The sequence below is a fragment of the Bos indicus genome, chromosome 7 (assembly GCF_029378745.1).
Source record: "Bos indicus isolate NIAB-ARS_2022 breed Sahiwal x Tharparkar chromosome 7, NIAB-ARS_B.indTharparkar_mat_pri_1.0, whole genome shotgun sequence".
Classification (NCBI taxonomy): Eukaryota; Metazoa; Chordata; class Mammalia; order Artiodactyla; family Bovidae; genus Bos; species Bos indicus.
In genome coordinates, this window is record NC_091766.1 from 7,493,575 (window position 1) to 7,516,093 (window position 22,519).

Sequence of the window (22,519 nt, forward strand, 5' to 3'; positions counted from 1 at the left end):
TGCAACTTAGGCTAGAGGCTTGCCCTCTTTGAGCCTCAGTTTGCTCTTCTGTTCATAAGTATCTCCCCACTTGTCATCACTTGGGTCTCTGCCTGATTCCAGGGTGCTATCCCAGAGCACTGAGGGAAGGATGATGTACTATCTTACTGACAGAACTTCTGGCACACAGCAGGTGTACTTTGTGTAGAGCACCTGACTCATAGCACAAATATTTTATATACAGTACCTGACACATAGTAGGCATGATTCTTTTAGAGGACCCAGCACATAGTAGATGTTCTTCGTGTATTATGTCAGGCATTCGACAGGTATGCTTTATGTAGAATACACTGGATATGACAGATAGGATTTGTTTAGAGTAGCCAGTGTGTAGTGAGCTTCCCAGGTGGCTCAGTGGTAAAGAATCCACCTACCAATGCAGGAGATGCTGGTTCGATCCTTGGGTCAGGAAGATTCCCTGGAGAAGGAAATGGTAACCCATTCCAGTACTCTTGCCTGGGAAATCCCACGGACTGAAATCCCTGGCGGGCTACAGTCCATGGGGTTGCAAAAGAGTTGAACATGACTTAGTGACTAAACAATAACCCAGTATATAGTAAGTACACTTTATGTAGAATATCTAGCATATAGTCAATATGCATGTGTCTGTGCTAAGTCACTTCAGTTGTGTCTGACTCTTTACGACCCTTTGGACCATAGCCCACCAGGCTCCTCGGTCCTTGGGATTCTCCAGGCAAGAATACTGGAGTGGGTTGCCATGCCCTCCTCCAGGGAATCTTCCTGATCCAGGGACTGAACTCATGTATCGTAAGTCTCCTGCATTGGCAGGTGAGTTCTTTACCACTAGGCCCACCTGGGAAGGCCACATAGTCAATATGCTTTATGTAAGTACTTTGCACAGAATAGGTTCATTTTATTTAGAGCAGTTGACACACAGCAGGTATGCTTTATGTAAGGCATGTGGCACACAGTGGGCATATTTACATAGAGCAACCTGCACATGGTAGATGTGCTTTACAAAGATGACCAAACTCACAGCGGGCATGCTTTGTGTACAACACTTGGCATACACTAGACAAGATTTATACAGAGTACGTGGCACAGTAGATGCACTTTACATAGAGCATCTGACACATAGTAGGCATGCTCTATGTAGAATTTCTGACCCCCTGTAGGCATGCTTTTTGAGGCACCCAGCACAGAGTAGGCAATCTTTACATACAGTTGTCTGCGCAGAGTAGGCTTACTATATGTGGGCTACTGGCACGTGTCGTGGTCTGTATATGGGTTGGAAAAGAATTTCCAGACATGAGGCAGAATGAGAGAATATTTTATTAGAGTAGGAGATGCTTTTAGAACAGCGGGCAGGCTCAAAGGAGAGCTGAACCCTTTCACAGGCTAGTAGCCAATTTTTGTAGCCTCAAGACAGAGAAAATTCCTGCTGCAATGGTGGTATTAGGTGATTGGTTAGGATGCTACGTGTGTATTCAGTTGCATCTGACTCTTTGTAACCCCATGGAATGTAGCCCACCAGGTTTCTCTTGTCCATGGATTTCTCAGGCAAGAATGTTGGAGTGGGTTGTTATAGGGTGGACATTTTACCTAACATGGTGTCAGGAAACCAGCCAGTTTAGGTCCAGAGGTTCATGGCAACAGTTGCTATGGGACTTGGTCATTTGCAGAGCGTTTTGTCCTATGACTTGGCATAGGGCTCCAGAGCATACACTAGCACAAGTAGTAGTAGCTAGCCCTTTTCCTTCATTCCATCTTTTTGGGCGCTCTTGATCCTTACCATCTTCCTGTAGAACCCTTCTCGGTCCCCCTCTCAGGGTCTTATCCAGCATCCCATTTCCCAGATGGGAATACTGAGCCCACAGAGGGTACACATAGCCCACAATCAGAGCGAGGGCAGGGCAGAACACTCCCAGCTCTGCCCTCCCCAGTGTGGACCCTGCTCTCTCTAGGCCGCTCACAGCCTCCAGGAGCCCTCTTCCAAATGGGCCCTTTATCTTCTGAGTCTGATGCAGGTAATCCCCAGTCAAGCTGGTTTCTCTATTCCTGTTCTGCAGCAGTCACATCTCACCCCAGACCCTGGGCTGCTTGGAGACACAACCTGAACTCCTGCCAGGCTGTGTGTGCTCCCAAAAGCCAGAATTTTAACAGTTCTGAGCTTCCTGATTCCAGGCCTGGAAATGGTGCGTGAAGGCTTCCTGACCCATGTGTGGAGAGGAGCTGCAGAGAGCTTTGCCCTGCCCTCCTGTACATGTGTTTGCCTACCACACACCGGCCTTGGAAGTGCAGGGGTGGCTGTGAACCTGGAGGCCCAGAGTCACCTTTGTCTGCACCACAACTTGCTCACGTGGAAGGTACTGAGTCCAGAGGAGCCAGTGTCCATACAGGGGGGCAGATCCTGAGCTGATTCACAGGCAGCTCCCCCTCCCCCCACCCTGTATCCAGACAGCTTCCGGGTAGGGAGGAAGTAAAGAAGCTGTGGGGATTGGCTGGCTTAGCCCGGCCCCTGGCAGCTTCCTCTAGATCTGGGGTCAGACCCAGCCATCCGAGGAGGAGGGCAGAAGAAGTTGTGTGGGACAAGCCAGCCCACATGGAAGGTAAGAGGCTGGGGGTTCTGGCCCAAGGTGGGGAAAGCATATGCCCAAGGCAGGGTGGCTCCAGGGAATGAGATGACCTGGGAGATGAGTGGGTACCAGTGTGTGTGTGTGTTTGTGTGTGTGTGTGTCTGTCTGTCTCTGTTTCTCCCTCTTCCTCTGAGTTTGTTTCTCCCTCCCCTCTCCCAGTCCCTGTCTGTCTGTCTCTGAGCACTTCTTGCCCATCCCCAGCACTCCCTATCCCTGCCTCTCCCTCCCTTGCTCCTCTCTCTCTATCCATCTTTGCCTCACAGCTCACCATCACTATCTCTTCCTTCATCCTCAGAACTCACCCTCCACCCCATCTGACCACAGGATGCTGGAGCTGAGCCTGTCTTGGCTGGGACTCGGGCCAGTAGCAGCCTCCCCATGGCTGCTGCTGCTGCTGGTCGGGGCTTCCTGGATCCTGGCCCACGTCCTGGCCTGGACCTACACCTCCTACAACAACTCTCTCCGCCTCCGATGCTTCCCGCAGCCCCCAAAACGTAACTGGTTCTTGGGTCACCTGGGCCTGGTGAGTGTGGGCAGCAGATTGAGTCTGGGAAATCAAGGTAGATGGACTTCCTGGAGGTCAGGAATGGGGCTCAGGTTTGAGCTGGGGTCTAGGACAGCAGAGAAGACAGGGAAGCCAAGGAACCCCCTCTTCCCTCACTCATTCATTCCTCTACTCTGCCATCGAGACGTTCTCCACATCCTGTCCTTCCAGTCCTAGCCTGCTTTCGGGTCCATTCCCTGTCTGACTTCCACATGTTATGCACCTGATAAGATTCACTGTCCAGCGTCTGCTCTGCACAGGGCCCATATCCTTGTGTCTTGTTCTCAGCCACAGCTTTCCTAAGGGAAATAACTACCACCTCCCCATTCCCACCTACAGGAGCACAGCTGCCCACCCCTTGCCCTTTCCAGGACCCCTTCCTCTAATTTAACTATCATCCCTCCCCCAAAGATGTCCCAAAGGGCCTGTTGCCCAATCTAGATAAAGTCAGCTACTCACTTCCTCTTTCAAAAGCCTTCTTAGACCTACCCCACCTCCACACCTGCCTAGATTGTGCCCCAGACTGATACTTATGACTTGACCCCACTCATGATTAATGAAACAGGTAATCATCCAATTACTTAGTAACCACTTCCCAATTTGATGATAGTTTGGGGGAGCAGACACTACAGTGCCCAGTCCAGGACTGGAGCGATGTAAGCGCTCAAAATAAATGCTTGATGACCGAGGTGATCAACTTGCCATCACCTCCCTCAGTCAAGGTCAAAGGGATTATATTCAGCTCCCCCTATCTCCCAGACAACTTTTCCTTTCATGCCTGGGATGAGAACTACAAGTTGGGGGAGGACTTATTGCAATTACTATTCATTAAGGCAAAGTTCACAGTGGAGGGTGTCCAAAGCTCACCACAAAGATTTGCTGAGGTTCCAGATCTTCAAATGGTCTCAGCGAGCCCTGGAAGCAGCAGGAATGTTACAAAGTTCTCCAGTTCTGCCTTCCCTGCCTCCAGGGCTTGGCTGTGGGGACCAGTTCAGTCACTCTTCTGTGTGACTTCAGCTGAGCCACGCTCCCTCTCTGGGCCAGTCTCATCTAGTGCTTTGAATCCTCACCTTAGGGCCTTCGGATAGGGGAGCAAGTCACAAAGGTGAAAGTGTTTTATGTCACCTGCCTAGAGTACCTGAGGGTATTTGTCGGGTTTGAATGGAGCATCGTGAGGGAGAGGGTGCTTCACTAGGAGGCTACCTGCACTTCTTCCCCTTTGAGGGGATATGGCATCAGTTACTTCTTTTGAAAATGTCACAATTGAAAGGCATGCCCATAACTTGCAGAGAAACAGACAGGATGCACTCTGCACCGAGCCTGATCAGTGAAGGTTATAGTCCATGTTCCTCCTTTGGTTAATAGGCAGAGTTCATGTCTGTCCCTGGGGGATGGCCAGGGCTATAAGGTCAGAGGTCTGCAGAACCCTTGCCATGCAAGAAATCAGAAGCCATGTGGAGCAGGAAAAACATGGGAGGGTGTTGGACCAAAGCCCATTCATCCTGCTACCCACAAAGCTGCCCACTGAGGATCTCCTTCTTAGATTGCCCTTGCACTGGGACCACTCCCAGGACAAGAAAAATGTGTCTTCTCAAGCCAAGATTTGCCTCCCTGTGGGCAGAGAGCCTGTCTTCTCCCTGTGCCCTGGGATAGACCCTTGGGACTTGGAGAGCCTCCAGGTGCCTCCTTCCCCAAGAGGGAAGGAGGAAGCAGAGATTCCCTCCATCTGTATAGGATCCCACACTCTGTCCACCTCAGTGGACTCTCCTTCTGTGAAGTGATGGCCCTTACCTTGCTTACAGGTTCCCCCCACGGAGCAGGGCTTGAGCAAAGTAACTCAGCTGGTGACCAACTACCCTCAGGGTTACTTGATGTGGATGGGCCCCATCATCCCCCTGGTCATTTTCTGCCACCCTGACTTGATCCGGACTTTTGCCAGTGCTTCAGGTACCCAGGCAGAGCTGGTGGTGGTGGGTGCCATGATACACCTCAGGGCTTCCAGCCGCACCCCTGCCAAGCTTCCATGTGGCCCCTACAGGACCCCAACCCCCTTCCCCTCCTCTCTCTGCCATCTTCCTCTTTCCTTCATGTATTGATCACTGCCATCTCACATCCTCCTCCTTTCTCTCACTGCCATTTACACCCCACCCTGGTGTCCTGGGCAAAAGACAGGACATGAAGATTCAGATTCAGGCAGAGAGATCTGTGACCTGGTGTGGTCAGGAATTGGCCAGAGGGAAATGAGCTCTGCAAACCCAGAGAAGAAGCAAGATTCTCTTCTAGGGGATGCTGGAAGGATTCCTGGAGGAGTAGTTGGAACTGGGTCTGGAACGACGAGCAGAAAGTTTTTAAAACAGAGTATGGAGTGATGCATGGGCATCCATAACATCCCAGGTCCCCTGCCAGACCTTCCCTCAGTCCCCACCTATCCCCAGGTGCTGAGCAATGATGGCTTATGGCTAGTGTACATATAAGTTGCTATTCCCATGACATCTACCTCTCTGGTGGGTCACTTTATTTTCCCCTATCTTGGAGCTGGTCCACTTCTAGATCAGTGCCCTCCTTCTCCAGTTGCCAGGAATCTTCCTGAGGAGACTCCACCCCACCCTGGCTCTCTTCCCTTGTCCCCTACCCCTCCCATCCGCAGACAGATGACCAGGCAAGCAGGGGAACAGACAGCGTGTAACAGAAACCTGGCTTCAGACCCAAGAATGCAGAGTGAACATGAGAAGGGCCTTGGCTCACTCTGGCTGCTGAAGTCTCCTTCAGCTGTTAGTGGTAGAAATGCCACCCCGTATGACCTATGGAAAGAAAAGGAATCAAGTGACTATAAAGTCCAAGGAGGGGTATCTTCAGACCCAAATCTATCCATATCTATATAATGTCGTAAGAAATCTGTTTTCCTTGTTTAGATCTCTGTTCCTCTGTGGTGGCTTCCCTATCATCTTGGTAAAACTGAATCCAACAAGCTCAACCCCCATGGAAAAGTGAGCTCATTGACAACATTTTCAGGAAAAGACACAGGATTTCCCTAGCCTGTGTTATAGGACCCATTCCTGTGTCCCTGAAACTCTGAGTACCCAATCTTGGAGGTGGTTTAAGGGTCCTCTAAGCTGTTGTTTTGAGGCTCAGAGTGATTTGATGGTTAAGAACACAGACCCTGGGTTCAGAGAGATGTGGCTTATTGTCTCAGGCTTATTGTCTGAGAGAATGTGGGCAACAGACTCCATTGTTCAGAGCCTCAGTCTCCTTATCAAGAATATGGGAATGGAAGAGAAGTCAGGGGAACACGGTGTTTGGGGTCCAAACAGAAAAAGACCCTTCCTATCCCTATATTCAAGGGACCCCAATTATCACGTATGGAGGATAAAGGGAGAGAGGGTGGCAGGAGGCTTAGGACAGAGGAGCAGCTGCTGGAGGTGATTCACCGTCCCAGCTCTGGATCACTGCCCTCCAGGTCCTTCCCTCTGGCAGCCTAGAAGAGTGTGAATTGGGTCCTATTTGTTCCTCTCCAGATTCAGAGCTCAGAGGAAGGTCTCCTGTACACTCAGGGCCTAGCCAGCACCTATGGGGATGCGTGCTGCTGGTGGATGGGACCCTGGCACACAATCATCCGCATCTTCCACCCCACCTGCATCAAGCCTGTGCTCTTTGCTCCAGGTAGACGCCTCCCTGGCCATAGCTTGCCCATTGCCAGGGTCTCTGTGTTGCCTCTAGTTGTACAAGTGACCAGGATGCAGGCAGAGGGGGGCATGGCAAAGATGCCACTGTCTCCCACTGCAGAATCCCAGCTGCATGCTCTCCAGTCACGTCTGTGCAATGTCTGCTGAATGGCCACATCTGATCAGATTTATGTTTCTACGTGGATTCTGGTTACAGTTGGTGTATGTTATATCTAGTAATACCTGGTATATGTTTAAATCTGAGTTCAGAGATGTTCTCAGTCATGTCTAGAGCTCATCTGTGGCCAAGGACATTTGAGGCATCTTGAAGCCTCTCTGGTTCTTGTCTGAGATGCTGTTAGAAATTGCCTGGTTCTCCAGTTGGTCACTTCTGGGTGTCTGTCTGAGGTCTGGAACTCCAGGGTCACTCTGAGAAATGCCTGAGACCTTATGTGAATCTTGTCTGATGCTTAGGATATGTTTGAGTTTTGCCTGGTTCAGGTCTGTGTCATCAGTGTATTCAAGTCCTGTCTGGAGTCCACGTGGGGCACACTGAGGTGATGCCAGATTGTCTTCAGGCCCATGGCAAAGCATCCTGTCATGTCATCTTGTATCATTCATGGTATGGCCTTGTTAGGACTTGTTAAGATATGGGACCATGTCAGATGTCTCAGAAGGGGTCAGTGCTGGGGCAGATGTGGTGTCCTAGGTCCCTGTAAAGGTGTTTTGTAAAGTGATAGACCATACTTGTGAGGTAGAAGATGCAATGTCCAGTCATATGTCAGGTTGGGGTGTGTCTAAGCACATTGAGATGTGTCTATGGGCCCTGCCTTTGCTCTGTTCTGTGCTGTGGCCTGGTCTGGTCTGGTCTCCTCTCCCCTCCCAGCTTCCTGTGCTCTTGGTCCCATTCTGCTATGTTGGGCTTGGAGGGGGAATGCTGATTCTTGGCTGGGAGCCTCCACTCCCCACTAAAAGACCCTCCCCTCCCCATCTCCTTGGTCCCTGGTGGTCCTCATTCATATCAGCTGCCATCGCACCCAAGAATGTGGTCTTCTACAACTTTCTGAAGCCTTGGCTGGGTGAGTAACTATGAGTGAAGGGGGTTGAGGGTGACTTTGGGGACCCAGGGGAAGGTCTTCCTTTGCTCACTCCCTGTGGCTGTCTCTGCTAGGGGATGGGCTCCTGCTGAGTGCTGGTGACAAGTGGAGCAGCCACCGTCGCATGCTGACACCTGCCTTCCACTTCAACATCCTGAAGCCCTATATGAAGATTTTCACCAAGAGCGCAGACATCATGCATGTGAGTCTCTTGAACCCAGGGTCCCAGCTGGAGTCTTGGGGAAAACAGGGACTCAGAGACATCTTGTCTGGATTTCTCCCTCTTCTGATTGGCTTAAGTCCATCGTTCGTCCTTTCTCAGCCTCAATGTCCTTGGCTATATAAAGAATGTAATATGATCCCTGCTTTGCAGGGTGGTCAAGATATCCTGCAAGCTGAGCTTCCCTGGTGGCTCAGATGGTAAAGAATCTCCCTGCAATGCAGGAGACCTGGGTTCAATCCCTGGGTCAGGAAGATCCCTTGGCGAAGGAAATGGCAACCCAGTGTTGCCATTCTCCAATGTGCTTGCCTGGAAAAGTCCATAGACAGGGGAGCCTGGCACGCTACAGTTCATGGGGTCACAAAGAGTCGTTCATAACTGAATGACTAACACTTTCACTTTCAAGATATCATAATGGAGCCACATCCCTGGCACACAGTAGATGCTCAGAAGGTGTTAGCTTCTATTTTACCTTCCCAGAAGCCTTAGAATCTTGAGACATATTTGATGGTAATAATTAATATGAGTATCAGGCAGTAGTTGTTTCTGAGTAATGAATCACTTGGAAACAATAAGGATTTAGTATTTACAGCAAGACTGTGAGTCAATTGGGTGGTTTCTCTGGATGTGGATGGGGCCACTCATGTACCAGTGATCAGCTGAGGGTCTGGTCATGCTGGAATGTACCCTGCGGTACTGCAAGACTCAAGACTGAAGAAAGAGCTGGAGTCTATAACACAGACATACATCAGTGGTTTAATGGATAAGAGGATCTTATGTGTCTGAAGCAAAGTCCTGGAGTGATATCCCATCATGTATATCTGTGGCTGACAGCAAGTATGTCAGCATTTACCGATTAGGCTCCATGAGTAAGCGGAAATGTGAATAGGGTGTAGGTGAAGCAGGGACTGGTCAAGCATGGGATGTACAGAGAACAAGAGGACAGCTGTCTTGGGTGGCCTGACCATACAGATAGGAAGCATTGCTGGTCTGGGGTCAGTCCTCTCACAGGTTTGAAGCTTGGTTGGCTGTAAGCTGATCTAGCATGACCTCAGAGAGGGTAAATAGACTTACTTTCATGGGATTCTCTCCCTTCAAAAGGCATCTCAGGCTGGTTCATATGGTAGACGTAGGGTATGAAAAGACTGAGAAGAAGTGCCCTTTGGGGTCTAGGTTTGGAATGATCACCTCATCATTTTCACTGCAGTCTGTTGACCAAAGAAAGTCCAGGGCCAGCTCAGAATCAAAGGATGGTAAAAGAGGCTCCACCTCCAAGTAGAGTTACTGAAAAATTACATTGCAAAGGGTTTTGATATATACATGGGAAAGTAAAGAACTGGAGCACAGGCTTTTGTGAAGTGCCTGTAATTTTTTTCATACTTGCAAGCCCATAAGAGAGCTTGTCACTGTTTCTTGGATTCTGCCAGGATACGTGAGACTCCTAGGTCACAGACCAAGGACAGTTTATTACTCTTGGCACAGCAAACAGCATGTGCTTTTTGTTGGTTTGCATTCTTCTTCCAAGTCACCAAATCTCATGCAAATAACACAGGTGGGCTTCTATGGATGCCTACTCATATAGTATATTATATCACAGGGGAGGGAATATTAGTTTTAGGAACTCTGTGACATTTATAGCAGTTAGAAGCAAGCTTGATATTTTCCAGGGGGACACATTACCTCACTTATCAAGGTTGTTTGCTACAAACACAACTCTGAGAAATGGTCCAGGTAAAGAACATAGGGGTCTTAGAACTTTTTGGCAAAACCAAAAAAAAAAAAAAAAAAGTGCAGGAGTACTCAGGGCCCATGGAGGACTATCTCTATTAACATAGGGATCATTTTCCTAATCAACTTATAACAATGAAAATGATGAAAACTAACATTTGTTAGCACTTACTTTATGAAAAGTTGACCAATGGTGCACAAAGTATGAGCTCAACAGATAAAGAATCCACCTGCAATGCTGGAGACTCAGGAGATGTGGGTTTGATCCCTAGGTTGGGAACATTCCCTAGAGAAGAAAATGGCAACCCACCATACTATTCCTGCCTGAAAAATCCCAAGGACAGAGGAGCCTGGGGGGCCACAGTCCAAAGTATCAGACACAGAGTCGGACACGAATGAGTAACTGAGCACACACTCATGCACATAAAGTATAGTAGGTAGAATCAGGATTACAAAACCCAGACCTTCTGACTCCCAGTCATGGAGACTTCATGTCCTAATAGTAACAGTTTTCACTCCTACATGAGCCTGGTCCTCCCTGGGGGTGGGTGCCTCGGACCAGGAGACAGAGCCCAGGAAGTGCATCTTGGTATCTGGGGTTAGGAAGGGGCACCAAGGAGGCAGTTCTCAGCCTCAGCTGTGTCCCCTTCTCTGTTCAGGCCAAGTGGCAGCGTCTGATCATAGAGGGCCACACCCATCTGGACATGTTTGAACACATCAGCCTCATGACCCTGGACAGTCTGCAGAAATGCGTCTTCAGTTACGACAGCAATTGCCAAGAGTGAGTCTTACCCAAGGGCCTGGGGAACATGAGCCACAGACCCACGGGAGTAGATGGGTGAGGGAGGGTTGACCAGGACAATCAGAAAGGTCTTCTTGGAAGAGGTGGGTCAGATCTGGACATTGAAGAACAAGAAGGGGAACGAGAAGAAGCCATCCTTTTAGGTGGGTAGAACTGTTTGATAAAGACCAGGAGGCTAGGAGGAGCACGGTATGTGCAATAGTGAGGCGACATCTTGGAGATAAGGATGGAGGCATTGGTATCTTTATATCTTAAGAACATTCTGAAACCAAAGAGGATATGAACTTTCTCCTGGGCTTTCCAGAGAGCCATGGAAGGTGTTTGAGAAGAAGAGGGTTCTGTTCAAAGTTTATTTCAGACATCAGATATTTCTTGCTCTCATCCTGTAGGAAGCCCAGTGACTATATCGCTGCCATCTTGGAGCTCAGTGCCCTTGTGGCAAAACGATATCAACAGATCTTCCTGCACATGGACTTCCTGTACTACCTCACCCCTGATGGGTGGCGCTTCCGCAGGGCCTGCCGCCTAGTGCACGACTTCACAGGTGCTGTCATCCAGGAGCGGCGCCGCACCCTCCCCAAGGAAGATATTGATGACTTCCTCAAGGCCAAGGAGAAGACCAAGACTTTGGACTTTATTGATGTACTCCTGCTGACCAAGGTGGGCTCCTCTGGGATCTGAATTCAAGAAGCAGTATAGGCCTTGGGAACTTGATTTAATCAAACTTAAACTGGATTGAACTGGATGCAGAGGGTGCTGGGGAGCCATGTGAGATTCTTGTTGAAGGAAGGGCTGGGTTAGGGGTAAGTTTTAAAGATGACCATGTGGAATGCACAGGGCTTCCCTGGTGGCTCACACAGTCAAGAATCCACCTCCAGTGCAGGAAGCCCAAGTTCGATCCCTAGGTCAGGAAGATCCCCTGAAGTAGGAAATGGCTCCTACTCCAGTATTCTTGCCTAGAGAATTCCATGGACAGAAGAGCCTGGTGGGTTTCAGTCCATGGGGCTGCAAAGAGTCAGACAGAACTGAGTGACTAACACACACACACGTGGGGTGCAGCCTGCAGGGGACTACTAAGTCTGAAATTGTGAAGGCCTGAGATTTTACTCTCCTTCCCAATTAGTAAGTTAGTCTACTGCAGAAATAGACTGTATATATCCATGTATACATACAGAATACTGGATCTTAAGAATCCATTTATTACTTATAGCAGTAACAGTAACCAGAGTAGAATGGTATCTCTGCTCCCCCATTCCCAAATTCCTCTGAGATCTCCATGATTTCTTTATCTTCCCATGTAGCCATACTTGACATTACAGAAAAAAATACCTTCAGTTTTCTTTTATTTTTTTTATTTTTAATTAATTAATTTATTTTAATTGGAGGCTAATTACTTTACAATATTGTACTGGTTTTTGCCATACATTCACATGAATCAGCCATGGGTGTACAGGTGTTCCCCATCCTGAACCCCCCTCCCACCTCCCACCCATCCCATCCCTCTGGGTCATCCCAGTGCATCAGCCCTGAGCACCCTGTCTCATGCATCAAACCTGGACTGGCAATCTATTTCACATATGGTGATATACATGTTTCAGTGCTATTTTCTAAAATCATCCCACCCTCACCTTCTCCCACAGAGTCCAAAAAGTCTGTTCTTCACATCTGTGTCTCTTTTGCTGTCTTGTATATAGGGTCACCGTTACCATCTTTCTAAATTCCATAAATATGCATTAATATACTGTATTGGTGTTTTTCATTCTGACTTACTTCACTCTGTATAAAAGGCTCCAGTTTCATCCACCTCATTAAAACTGATTCAAATGCATTCTTTTTAATAGCTAAGTAATATTCCATTGTGTATATGTACCACAGCTTTCTTATCCATTCATCTGCTGATGGACATCTAGGTTGATTCCATGTCCTAGCTACTGTAAACAGTGCTGCGATGAACATTGGGGTACACGTGTTTCTTTCACTTCTGGATTCCTCAGTGTGTATGCCCAGCAGTGGGATTGCTGGGTCATATGGCAATTAAAAGACCCTTACTCCTTGGAAGAAAAGTTATGACCAACCTAGATAGCATATTAAAAAGCAGAGATATTACTTTGCCAACAAAGGTCCGTCTAGTCAAGGCTATGGTATTTCCAGGGGGCATGTATGGATATGAGAGTTGGACTGTGAAGAAAGCTGAGCACCGAAGAATTGATGATTTTGAACTGTGGTGTTGGAGAAGACTCTTGAGAGTCCCTTGGTCTACAGGAGATCCAACCAGTCCATTATAAAGGAGAACAGTCCTGGGTGTTCATTAGAAGGACTGATGCTAAAGCTGAAACTCCAATACTTTGGCCACCTCATGCGAAGAGTTGACTCATTGGAAAAGACCCTGATGCTGGGAGAGATTGGGGGCAGAAGAAAAAGGGGACGACAGAGGATGAGATGGCTGGATGGCATCACTGACTTGATGGACATGAGTTTGAGTAAACTCCAGGAGTTGGTGATGGTGTGCTGTGATTTATGGGGTTGCAGAGTCAGACACGACTGAGTGACTAAACTGAACTGAACTAAATGGCAGTTCTGTTTCCAGGTTTTTAAGGAACCGCCTCACTGTTCTCTATAGAGGTTGTACTAGTTTGCATTCCCACCAACAGAGTAGCAGGGTCCCCTTTTCTCCGCACCCTCTCCAGGATCTATTGTTTGTAGACTTTTGGATAGCAGGCATTCTGACCGGCGTGAAATAGTACCACATTGTGGTTTTGATTTGCGTTTCTCTGATAATGAGTGATGTTGAGCGTCTTTTCATGTGTTTGTTAGCCATCTGTATGTCTCCTTTGGAGAAATGTCTGTTTAGATCTTTGGCCCATTTCTGATTGGGTCGTTTATTTGCCTCGAATTGAGCTGCAGAAGTTGCTTGTATATTTTTGAGATTAATTCTTTGTCAGCTGTTTCATCTGCTATTATTTTCTCCCATTCTGAAGGCTTTTCACCTTGCTTATAGTTTCCTTCGTTGTGCAGAAGCTTTTAATTTTAATTAGGTCCCATTTGTTTATTTTTGCTTTTATTTCCAATATTCTGGGAGGTGGGTCATAGAGGATCCCGCTGTGATTTATGTCGGAGAGTGTTTTGCTTATGTTTTCCTCTAGGAGTTTTATAGTTTCTGGTCTTACATTTAGATCTTTAATCCATTTTGAGTTTATTTTTGTGTATGGTATTAGAAAGTGTTCTAGTTTCATTCTTTTACAAGTGGTTGACCAGTTTTCCCAGCACCACTTGTTAAAGAGATTGTCTTTTCTCCATTATATATTCTTGCCTACTTTGTCAAAGATAAGGTGTCCATGGGTATGTAGATTTCTGTCTGGAGTTTCTATTTTGTTCCATTGATCTATATTTCTGTCTTTGTGCCAGTACCATACTGTCTTGATGACTGTGGCTTTGCAGTAGAGCCTGAAGTCAGGCAGGTTGATTCCTCCAGTTCCCTTCTTCTTTCTCAAAATTGCTTTGGCTATTCAAGGTTTTTTGTATTTCCATACAAATTGTGAAATTATTTGTTCTAGCTCTGTGAAAAATACCATTGGTAACTTCACAGGGATTGCATTGAATCTATAGATTGCTTTGGGCAGTATACCCACTATCACTATATTGATTCTTCCAACCCATGAACACATTATATTTCTCCATCTGTTAGTGCTCTCTTTGATTTCTTTCACCAGTGTTTTATAGTTTTCTATATATAGGTCTTTTGTTTCTTTAGGTAGATTTATTCCTAAGTATTTTATTCTTTTCGTTGCAATGGTGAATGAAATTGTTTCCTTAATTTCTCTTTCTGTTTTCTCATTGTTAGTGTATAGGAATGCAAGAGATTTCTCTGTGTTAATTTTATACCTGCAACTTTACTATATTCATTGATTAGCTCTAGTAATTTTCTGGTGGAGTCTTTAGGGTTTTCTATGTAAAGGATCATGTCATCTGTGAACAGTGAGAGTCTTACTTCTTCTTTTCCAATCTGGATTCCTTTCATTTCTTTTTCTGCTCTGACTGCTGTGGCAAAAACTTCCAAAACTATGTTGAATAGTAGTGGTGAGAGTGGGCACCCTTGTCGTGGTCCTGACTTTAGGGGAAATTATTTCAGTTATTCACCATTGAGGATAATGTTTGCTGAGGGTTTGTCACATATAGCTTTTATTATGTTGAGGTATGTTCCTTCTATTCCTGCTTTCTGGAGGGTCTTTATCATACATGGATATTGAATTTTGTCAAAGGCTTTCTCTGCATCTATTGAAATAATCATATGGCTTTTATTTTTTCAATTTGTTAATGTGGTGTATTACATTGATTGATTTGTGAATATTGAAGAATTCTTGCATCCCTGGGATAAAGCCCACTTGGTCATGATGTATGATCTTTTTAATATGTTGTTGGATTCTGTTTCCTAGAATTTGGTTAAGGATTTTTGCATCTATGTTCATCAGTGATACTGGCCTGTAGTTTTTTTGGGTTTTGTTGTTGTTGTTGTTGTTTTTTGGTGGCATCTTTGTCAGGTTTTGGTATTAGGGTGATGGTGGCCTCATAGAATGAGTTTGGAAGTTTACCTTCCTCTGCAATATTCTGGAAGAGTTTGAGTAGGATAGGTGTTAGCTCTTCTCTAAATTTTTGGTAGAATTCAACTGTGAAGCCGTCTGGTCCTGGGCTTTTGTTTGCTGGAAGATTTCTGATTAGTTTCAATTTCCATGCTTGTGATGGGTCTGTTAAGATTTTCTATTTCTTCCTGGTTCAGTTTTGGAAACTTATGCTTTTTCTAAGAATTTGTCCACTTCTTCCAAGTTATCCATTTTATTGGCATATAGTTGCTGATAGTAGTCTCTTATGATCCTTTGTATTTCTGTGTTGTCTGTTGTGATCTCTCCATTTTCATTTCTAATTTATTGATTTGATTTTTCTCCCTTTGTGTTTTGATGAGTCTGGCTAATGGTTTGTCAATTTTATTTATCTTCTCAAAGAACCAGCTTTTGCTTTGTTGATTTTTGCTATGGTCTCTTTTGTTTCTTTTGCATTTATTTCTGCCCTAATTGTTAAGATTTCTTTCCTTCTACTAACCCTAGGGTTCTTCATTTCTTCCTTTTCTAGTTGCTTTAGGTATAGAGTTAGGCTTTTATTTGACTTTTTTATTGTTTCTTGAGGTATGCCTGTATTGCTATGAACCTTCCCCTTAGCACTGCTTTTACAGTGTCTCACAGGTTTTGCATTCTGGTGTTTTCATTTTCATTCATTTCTATGCATATTCTGATTTCTTTTTTGATTTGTTCTGTGATTTGTTGGTTATTCAGCAGCGTGTTGTTCAGCCTCCATATGTTGGAATTTTTAATAGTTTTTCTCCTGTAATTGACATCTACTATTACTGCATTGTGCTCAGAAAAGATGCTTGAAATGATTTCAATTTTTTTGAATTCACCAAGGCTAGATTTATGGCCCAGGATGTGATCTATCCTGGAGAAGGTTCTGTGTGCACTTGAGAAAAAGGTGAAATTCATTCTTTGGGGGTGAAATGTCTTATAGATATCAATTAGGTCTAACTGGTCTATTGTATCTTTTAAAGTTTGTGTTTCCTTGTTAATTTTCTGTTTAGTTGATCTATCCTTAGATGTGCATGGGGTATTAAAGTCTCCCACTACTATTGTGTTACTATTAATTTCCCCTTTCATACTTGTTAGCATTTGTCTTATATATTGCAGTGCTTCTATGTTGGGTGCATCAGTCAGTTCAGTTCAGTCACTCAGTCGTGTCTGACTCTTTGCGACCCCATGAATCTCAGCACGCCAGGCTTCCCTGTCCATCACCAACTCCCGGAGTTCACTCAAACTCACGCCCATCAACTTGGTGATGCCATCCAGCCATCTCATCCTCTGTCGTCCCCTTTTCCTTCTGCCCCCAATCCCTCCCAGCATCAGAGTCTTTTCCAATGAGTCAACTCTTCGCATGAGGTGGCCAAAGTACTGGAGTTTCAGCTTTAGCATCATTCCTTCCAAAGAAATCCCAGGGCTGATCTCCTTTAGAATGGACTGTTTGGATCTCCTTGCAGTCCAAGGGACTCTCAAGAGTCTTCTCCAACACCACAGTTCAAAAGCATCAATTCTTCAGCACTCAGCTTTCTTCACAGTCCAACTCTCACATCCATACATGACCACTGGAAAAACCATAGCCTTGACTAGACGGACCTTTGTTGACAAAATAATGTCTCTGCTTTTCAATATGCTATCTAGGTTGGCCATAACTCTTCTTCTAAGGAGTAAGCATCTTTTAATTTCATGGCTGCAGTCACCATCTGCAGTGATTTTGGAGCCCCCCAAAATAAAGTCTGACACCGTTTCCACTGTTTCCCCATCTATTTCCCATGAAGTGATGGGACCAGATGCCATGATCTTCATTTTCTGAATGTTGAGCTTTAAGCCAACTTTTTCACTCTCCTCTTTCACTTTCATCAAGAGGCTTTTTAGTTCCTCTTCACTTTCTGCCATAAGTGTGGTGCCATCTGCATATCTGAGGTTATTGGTATTTCTCCCAGCAGGAGTAGCAATACTCATATCTTATAAAACAGACTTTAAAATAAAGGCTGTGACAAGAGCCAAAGAAGGACACTACATAATGATCAAAGGATCAATCCAAGAAGAAGATGTAACAATTATAAATAGATGTATATGTTGGGTGCATATATATTTATAATTGTTATATCTTCTTCTTAGATTGATCCTTTGATCATTATGTAGTGTCCTTTTTTGGCTCTTGTCACAGCCTTTGTTTTAAAATCTATTTTATCTGATATGAGTATTACTACTCCTGCTTTCTTTTGGTCTCTATTTGCATGGAATATCTTTTTCCAGCCCTTCACTTTCAGTCTGTATGTGTCCCTTGTTTCAAGGTGGGTCTCTTGTAGACAACATATAGGGGTCTTGTTTTTGTATCCATTCAGCCAGTCTGTGTCTTTTTGTTGGGGTATTCAACCCATGTACATTTAAGGTAATTGTTGATAAGTATGATCCTGTTACCATTTACTTTATTGTTTTGGGTTCTAGTATACACACCCTTTCTGTGTTTCCTGTCTAGAGAAGATCCTTTAGCATTTGTTGGACAGCTGGTTTGGTGGTGCTGAATTCTCTCAGCTTTTGCATGTCTGTAAAGCTTTTGATTTCTCCTTCATACTTGAATGAGATCCTTTCTGGGTACAGTAGTCCGGGCTGTAGGTTATTTTCTTTCATCACTTTAAGTATTTCCTACCATTCACTCCTGGCCTTGAAGAGTTTCTATTGAAAGATCAGCTGTTATCCTTATGGGAACACCCTTGTGTGTTATTTGTTGCTTTTCCCTTGCTGCTTTTAATATTTGTTCTTTGTGTTTGATCTTTGGTAATTTGATTAATATGTGGCTTGGGGTGTTTCGCCTTGGGTTTATCCTGTTTGGGACTCTCTGGGTTTCTTGGACTTGGGTGACTATTTCCTTCCTCATTTTAGGGAAATTTTCAACTATTATCTCAAGTGTTTCGTGGTCTTTCTTTTTGTCTTCTTCTTCTGGGACTCCTATGATTTGAATGTTGGGGCATTTAACATTGTCCCAGAGGTCTCTGAGATTGTCCTCATTTCTTTCAATTCATTTTTCTTTTTTCCTCTCTGTTTCATTTATTTCCACCATTCTGTCTTCTACCTCACTTATCCTATCTTCTGCCTCCATTATTCTACTGTTGGTTCCCTCCAGAGTGTTTTTGATCTCATTTATTGCATTATTCATTATATATTGACTCTTTTTTATTTCTTCTAGGTCTTTGTTAAACCTTTCTTGCATCTTCTCAATTCTTGTCTCCAGGCTATTTATCTGTAATTCCATTTTGTTTTCAGGATACTGGATCATTTTCACTATCATTATTTGGAATTCTTTATCAGGTAGATTCCCTATCTCTTCCTCTTTTGTTTGGTTTTGTGGGCATTTATCATGTTCCTTTACCTGCTGTGTATTTCTCTGCCTCTGCATCTTGTTCATATTGCTGTGTTTGGCATGGCCTTTCTGTGTTTGGGCAGTTGTTGGTTCCTCTTTATTGTGGAGTTTCCTTGCTGTGGGTGGGGTTGGACGAGTGGCTTGTCATGATTTCCTGGTTAAGGAATCTTGTGTTTTGGTGGGTGGAACTGGATTTCTTCTCTCTGGAGTGCAATGAAGTGTCCAGTAATGAGTTACAAGATGTCAATGGGTTTGGTGTGACTTTGGGCAGCCTGTATATTGAAGCTCAGGGCTATGTTTCTGTGTCGCTGGAGAATTTGCATGGTATGTCTTGCTCTGGAACTTGTTGGACCTTGGGTGGTGCTTGGTTTCAGTGTAGGTATGGAGGCCTTTGATGAGCTCCTATCGATTAATGTTCCCTGGAGTCAGGAGTTCTCTGGTATTCTCACGATTTGGACTTAAGCCTCCTGCCTCTGGTTTTCAGTCTTATTCTTACAGTAGCCTCAAGATTTCTCCATCTATATAGCACCAATGATAAAACATCTAAGCTGAAGATAAAAAGTTTCTCCACAGTGAGGGACACCCAGAGAAGTTCACAAAGTTACATGGAGAAGAGTAGAGGGAGGAGGGAGATAGAGGTGACCAGGAGAAGAAGAGGGGGAGTGAAAAGGGGCGAGAGCAAGCTAGTCATTAATCACTTCCCTACGTACTCTCCACAGTCTGGACCACTCAGAGATGTTCACAGAGGTACACAGAGAAGAGAAGAGGGAGGAAGGAGACAGAGGTGGCCAGCAGGATAAAGGGGGGAATAAAAGGAGAGAGACAGGGGAGGGAGGAGGGAGGAGGGTTCAGGATGGGGAACACGTGTATACCTGTGGTGGATTCATTTTGATATTTGGCAAAACTAATACAATTATGTAAAGTTTAAACATAAAATAAAATTAAAAAAAATAAAAGAAAAACAAAGAAAAACAAAAAAAGGAGAGAGACAGATCCAGCCAGTAATCAGTTCCCTAAGTGTTTTCCACAGTCCAGAACACAGAGATTCACAGAGTTGGGTAGAGAAGAGAAGGGGGAGGGAGGAGATAGAGGAGACCTGGTGGAGAAAAGGAGAGTCCAAAGCTGGAGAGAACAATCAAACCAGTAATCCCACACCCAAGTAAAAATGGCTATTGAAGATTGGGTTCTTAAAGGTACACAATTGATAACAAATACCAATAAGCAAAGATTAAAAATCTAGAGTAGAGGTTAGATTATCATAAATACAATATTAAAGGAAAAAAAACAAAGTTACAAAAATTATAATATATATATATATGAAGTTTGCTTTAAAAGATAAGGTCTTTTTTTTAAAGTAGTAGTAGGTTATAAAAATGAAAATTAAAGGAGTAATAGAGGACTTAAAATTTTTTTAAAAAATTTTTAATTTAAAGAATGATAATAGTAAAGATATATCTAGGACTTTCTCTGGTGTTGTGGACAGTGTGGGGTCAGTTCATTTTCAGATAGTTCCTTGATCCAGCTTATACTTCTCAAGATCTATAGGCCCCTTCCTATGTAGCTGGTGCTAACTACAGGGTTTTAATCTACTGCACTTGTCACTTCCAAAGCGGTTCCCTCTGTTTGGTTTAGCTTCTTCTGTTTGCTTGTCTCTCCAGTGTCTAATTTCCACCCTGACACAAGGGGGCGGTGGTGGACACTTTTTTAGGCTCACTTGTTCAGTCTTACTGTGGGGAGGGAGGAACACTGCAAACAACACTGTCATGTGCTTGCAGTGTCTCGGCCACAGTGGGTTTGCCCTCGCTCACGGCATGTGTGCTTTCCCTGTCTACACTGCTTAGGCTCTGGGTTGCTCTGCCGGGAAGTGTCTGAGGCTGGTTCTGGGTTGTATGCACTTCCCAGGTCTAAGCCACTCAGGTTCAGGTACTCAGGTGCTCCACAAAGGTGCAGACTTGGTTGGACCTGCGTTTTGTGCCCTTCCCAGGTCCGAGCAGCTCAGGTGACCAGGTGCTTGGCAAGCACAGTCGTTGCAACTTATCACCTCCCCCATCCCTGCCACTCGGTTTTCTGGGTGTACAACTAGGGCACCTTTTCCGGTGTGCCGTGTGTCTCTTCTGGGAAGCTGATCTCTGGCTGTGACCCTCCCGGTGGATGTCGACCATCCAGAATATCAAGAAGTCTTGGTTAGCAATGAAGCCTGCTTGCAGTTTGGTAGGTGATGCCTCTCTGGGGCCATGAGTGCCCCCTTCTGGCTCTGGCTGCCCTCACCTGCCTGTCTCCAGTGGGGGATGGGCCAGTCTGCAGCCAGCTAGCTCTGCTCAGTCCTTTGTTCTGTGAGCGGGCCTGGCAGTGTCTTGCTGCTGCTGCTGCTAAGTCGCGTCAGTCGTGTCTGACTCTGTGCGACCCCATAGACTGCAACCCACTAGGTTTCCCCATCCCTGGGATTCTCCAGGCAAGAACACTGGAGTGGGTTGCCATTTTCTTCTCCAATGCATGAAAGTGAAAAGTGAAAGTGAAGTCTCTCTGTCGTGCCCTTAGGTTAGGGCTTTTCACGGGATAGCTATCCCACAGTCTGATTTGCTATCTCAAGTTAGTTCCCTCAGATTGCCCTCGGGGCATTCAGGCCTGTCCTTACTCTAAGCAATGCAGCCCATGCCTCCCTGCCCAGCCCCCACTAGCTAGTGGTGGATGCAGGTGTCTGTGCTGCTTCTCCTCTGGGAGTTACCATTGGGCACATAATTTCCTTTCAAAGACAATGAGCTGCTTTTCTGGGTGCCTGATGTCCTCTGCCAGCATTCAGAAGTTGTTTTGTGGAATCTACTCAGCTTTCAAATGTTCATTTAATGAATTTGTGGGGAAGAAAGTGGGCTCCCTGTCCTATTCCTCCACCTTTTTAGGACCCAAGTGTATGATCTTTTTAATGTGTTGTTGGATTCTGTTTGCTAGGATTTTGTTGAGGATTTTTGCATCTATGTTCATCAGTGATATTGGCCTGTAGTTTTCTCTTTTTGTGCCATCTTTGTCTGAGTTTGGTATTAGGGTGATGGTGGCCTTATAGAATGAGTTTGGCAGCTTACCTTCCTCTGCAGTTTTCTGGAAGAGTTTGAGTAGGATAGGTGTTAGCTCTTCTCTAAATTTTTGGTAGAATTCACCCATGAAGCCATCTGGTCCTGGGCTTTTGTTTGTTGGAAGGTTTCTGATTACAGTTTCGATTTCTGTGCTTGTGATAGGTCTGTTTCTTCTGTTGCTGCTAAGTCACTTCAGTTGTGTCCAACTCTGTGTGACCCCATAGGCGACAGCCCACCAGGCTCCTCTATCCCTGGGATTCTCCAGGCAAGAATACTGGAGTGGGTTGCCATTTCCTTCTCCAATGCATGCATGCATGCTATGTCGCTTCAGTCATGTCTGACTCTATGCGACCGTATGGACAGCAGACCACCAGGCTCCTCTGTCCATAGGATTCTATAGGCAAGAATACTGAAGTGGGTTGCCATTTCCTTCCCCAGATAGGTCTGTTAAGATTTTCTATTTCTTCCTGGTTCAGTTTTGGAAAGTTATACTTTTCTAAGAATTTGTCCATTTCTTCCAAGTTGTCCATATTACTGGCATATAGTTGCTGATAGTAGTCTCTTATGATCCTTTGTATTTCTGTGTCATCTGTTGTGATTTCTCCATTTTCATTTCTAATTTTTTTTTTTTTTTGATTCTTCTCGCTTTTTACTTGATGAGTCTGGCTAATGGTTTGTTTATTTTATCTTCTCAAAGAACCAGCTTTTGTTTGGTTGATTTTTGTCATAGTCTCCCTTGTTTCTTTTTCATTTATTTCTTCCCTAATTTTTATGACTTCTTT

The 22,519-nt window shown here is 45.2% G+C and overlaps 1 protein-coding gene across 3 annotated transcripts in view; it reads left to right on the plus strand.

The window, feature by feature from the left end:
- Positions 1 to 2,430: 2,430 nt before the first annotated feature.
- Positions 2,431 to 22,519, plus strand: part of LOC109561475 (cytochrome P450 4F2-like) — a 30,536-nt gene continuing 10,447 nt past the window's right edge. The window contains exons 1-7 of one of the 3 annotated variants that reach the window (XM_070792617.1): positions 2,431 to 2,609; positions 2,961 to 3,159; positions 4,983 to 5,127; positions 7,868 to 7,921; positions 8,014 to 8,141; positions 10,547 to 10,668; positions 11,079 to 11,349. In XM_070792617.1, coding sequence (XP_070648718.1) covers positions 2,962 to 3,159; positions 4,983 to 5,127; positions 7,868 to 7,921; positions 8,014 to 8,141; positions 10,547 to 10,668; positions 11,079 to 11,349 — 918 coding nt within the window. In that variant the 5' untranslated portion in view covers positions 2,431 to 2,609; position 2,961. Of the gene's footprint in view, positions 2,610 to 2,931; positions 3,160 to 4,982; positions 5,128 to 7,867; positions 7,922 to 8,013; positions 8,142 to 10,546; positions 10,669 to 11,078; positions 11,350 to 22,519 lie in introns of all 3 variants that reach the window. The other 2 variants (XM_019963949.2, XM_019963951.2) reach the window with 2 other exon arrangements.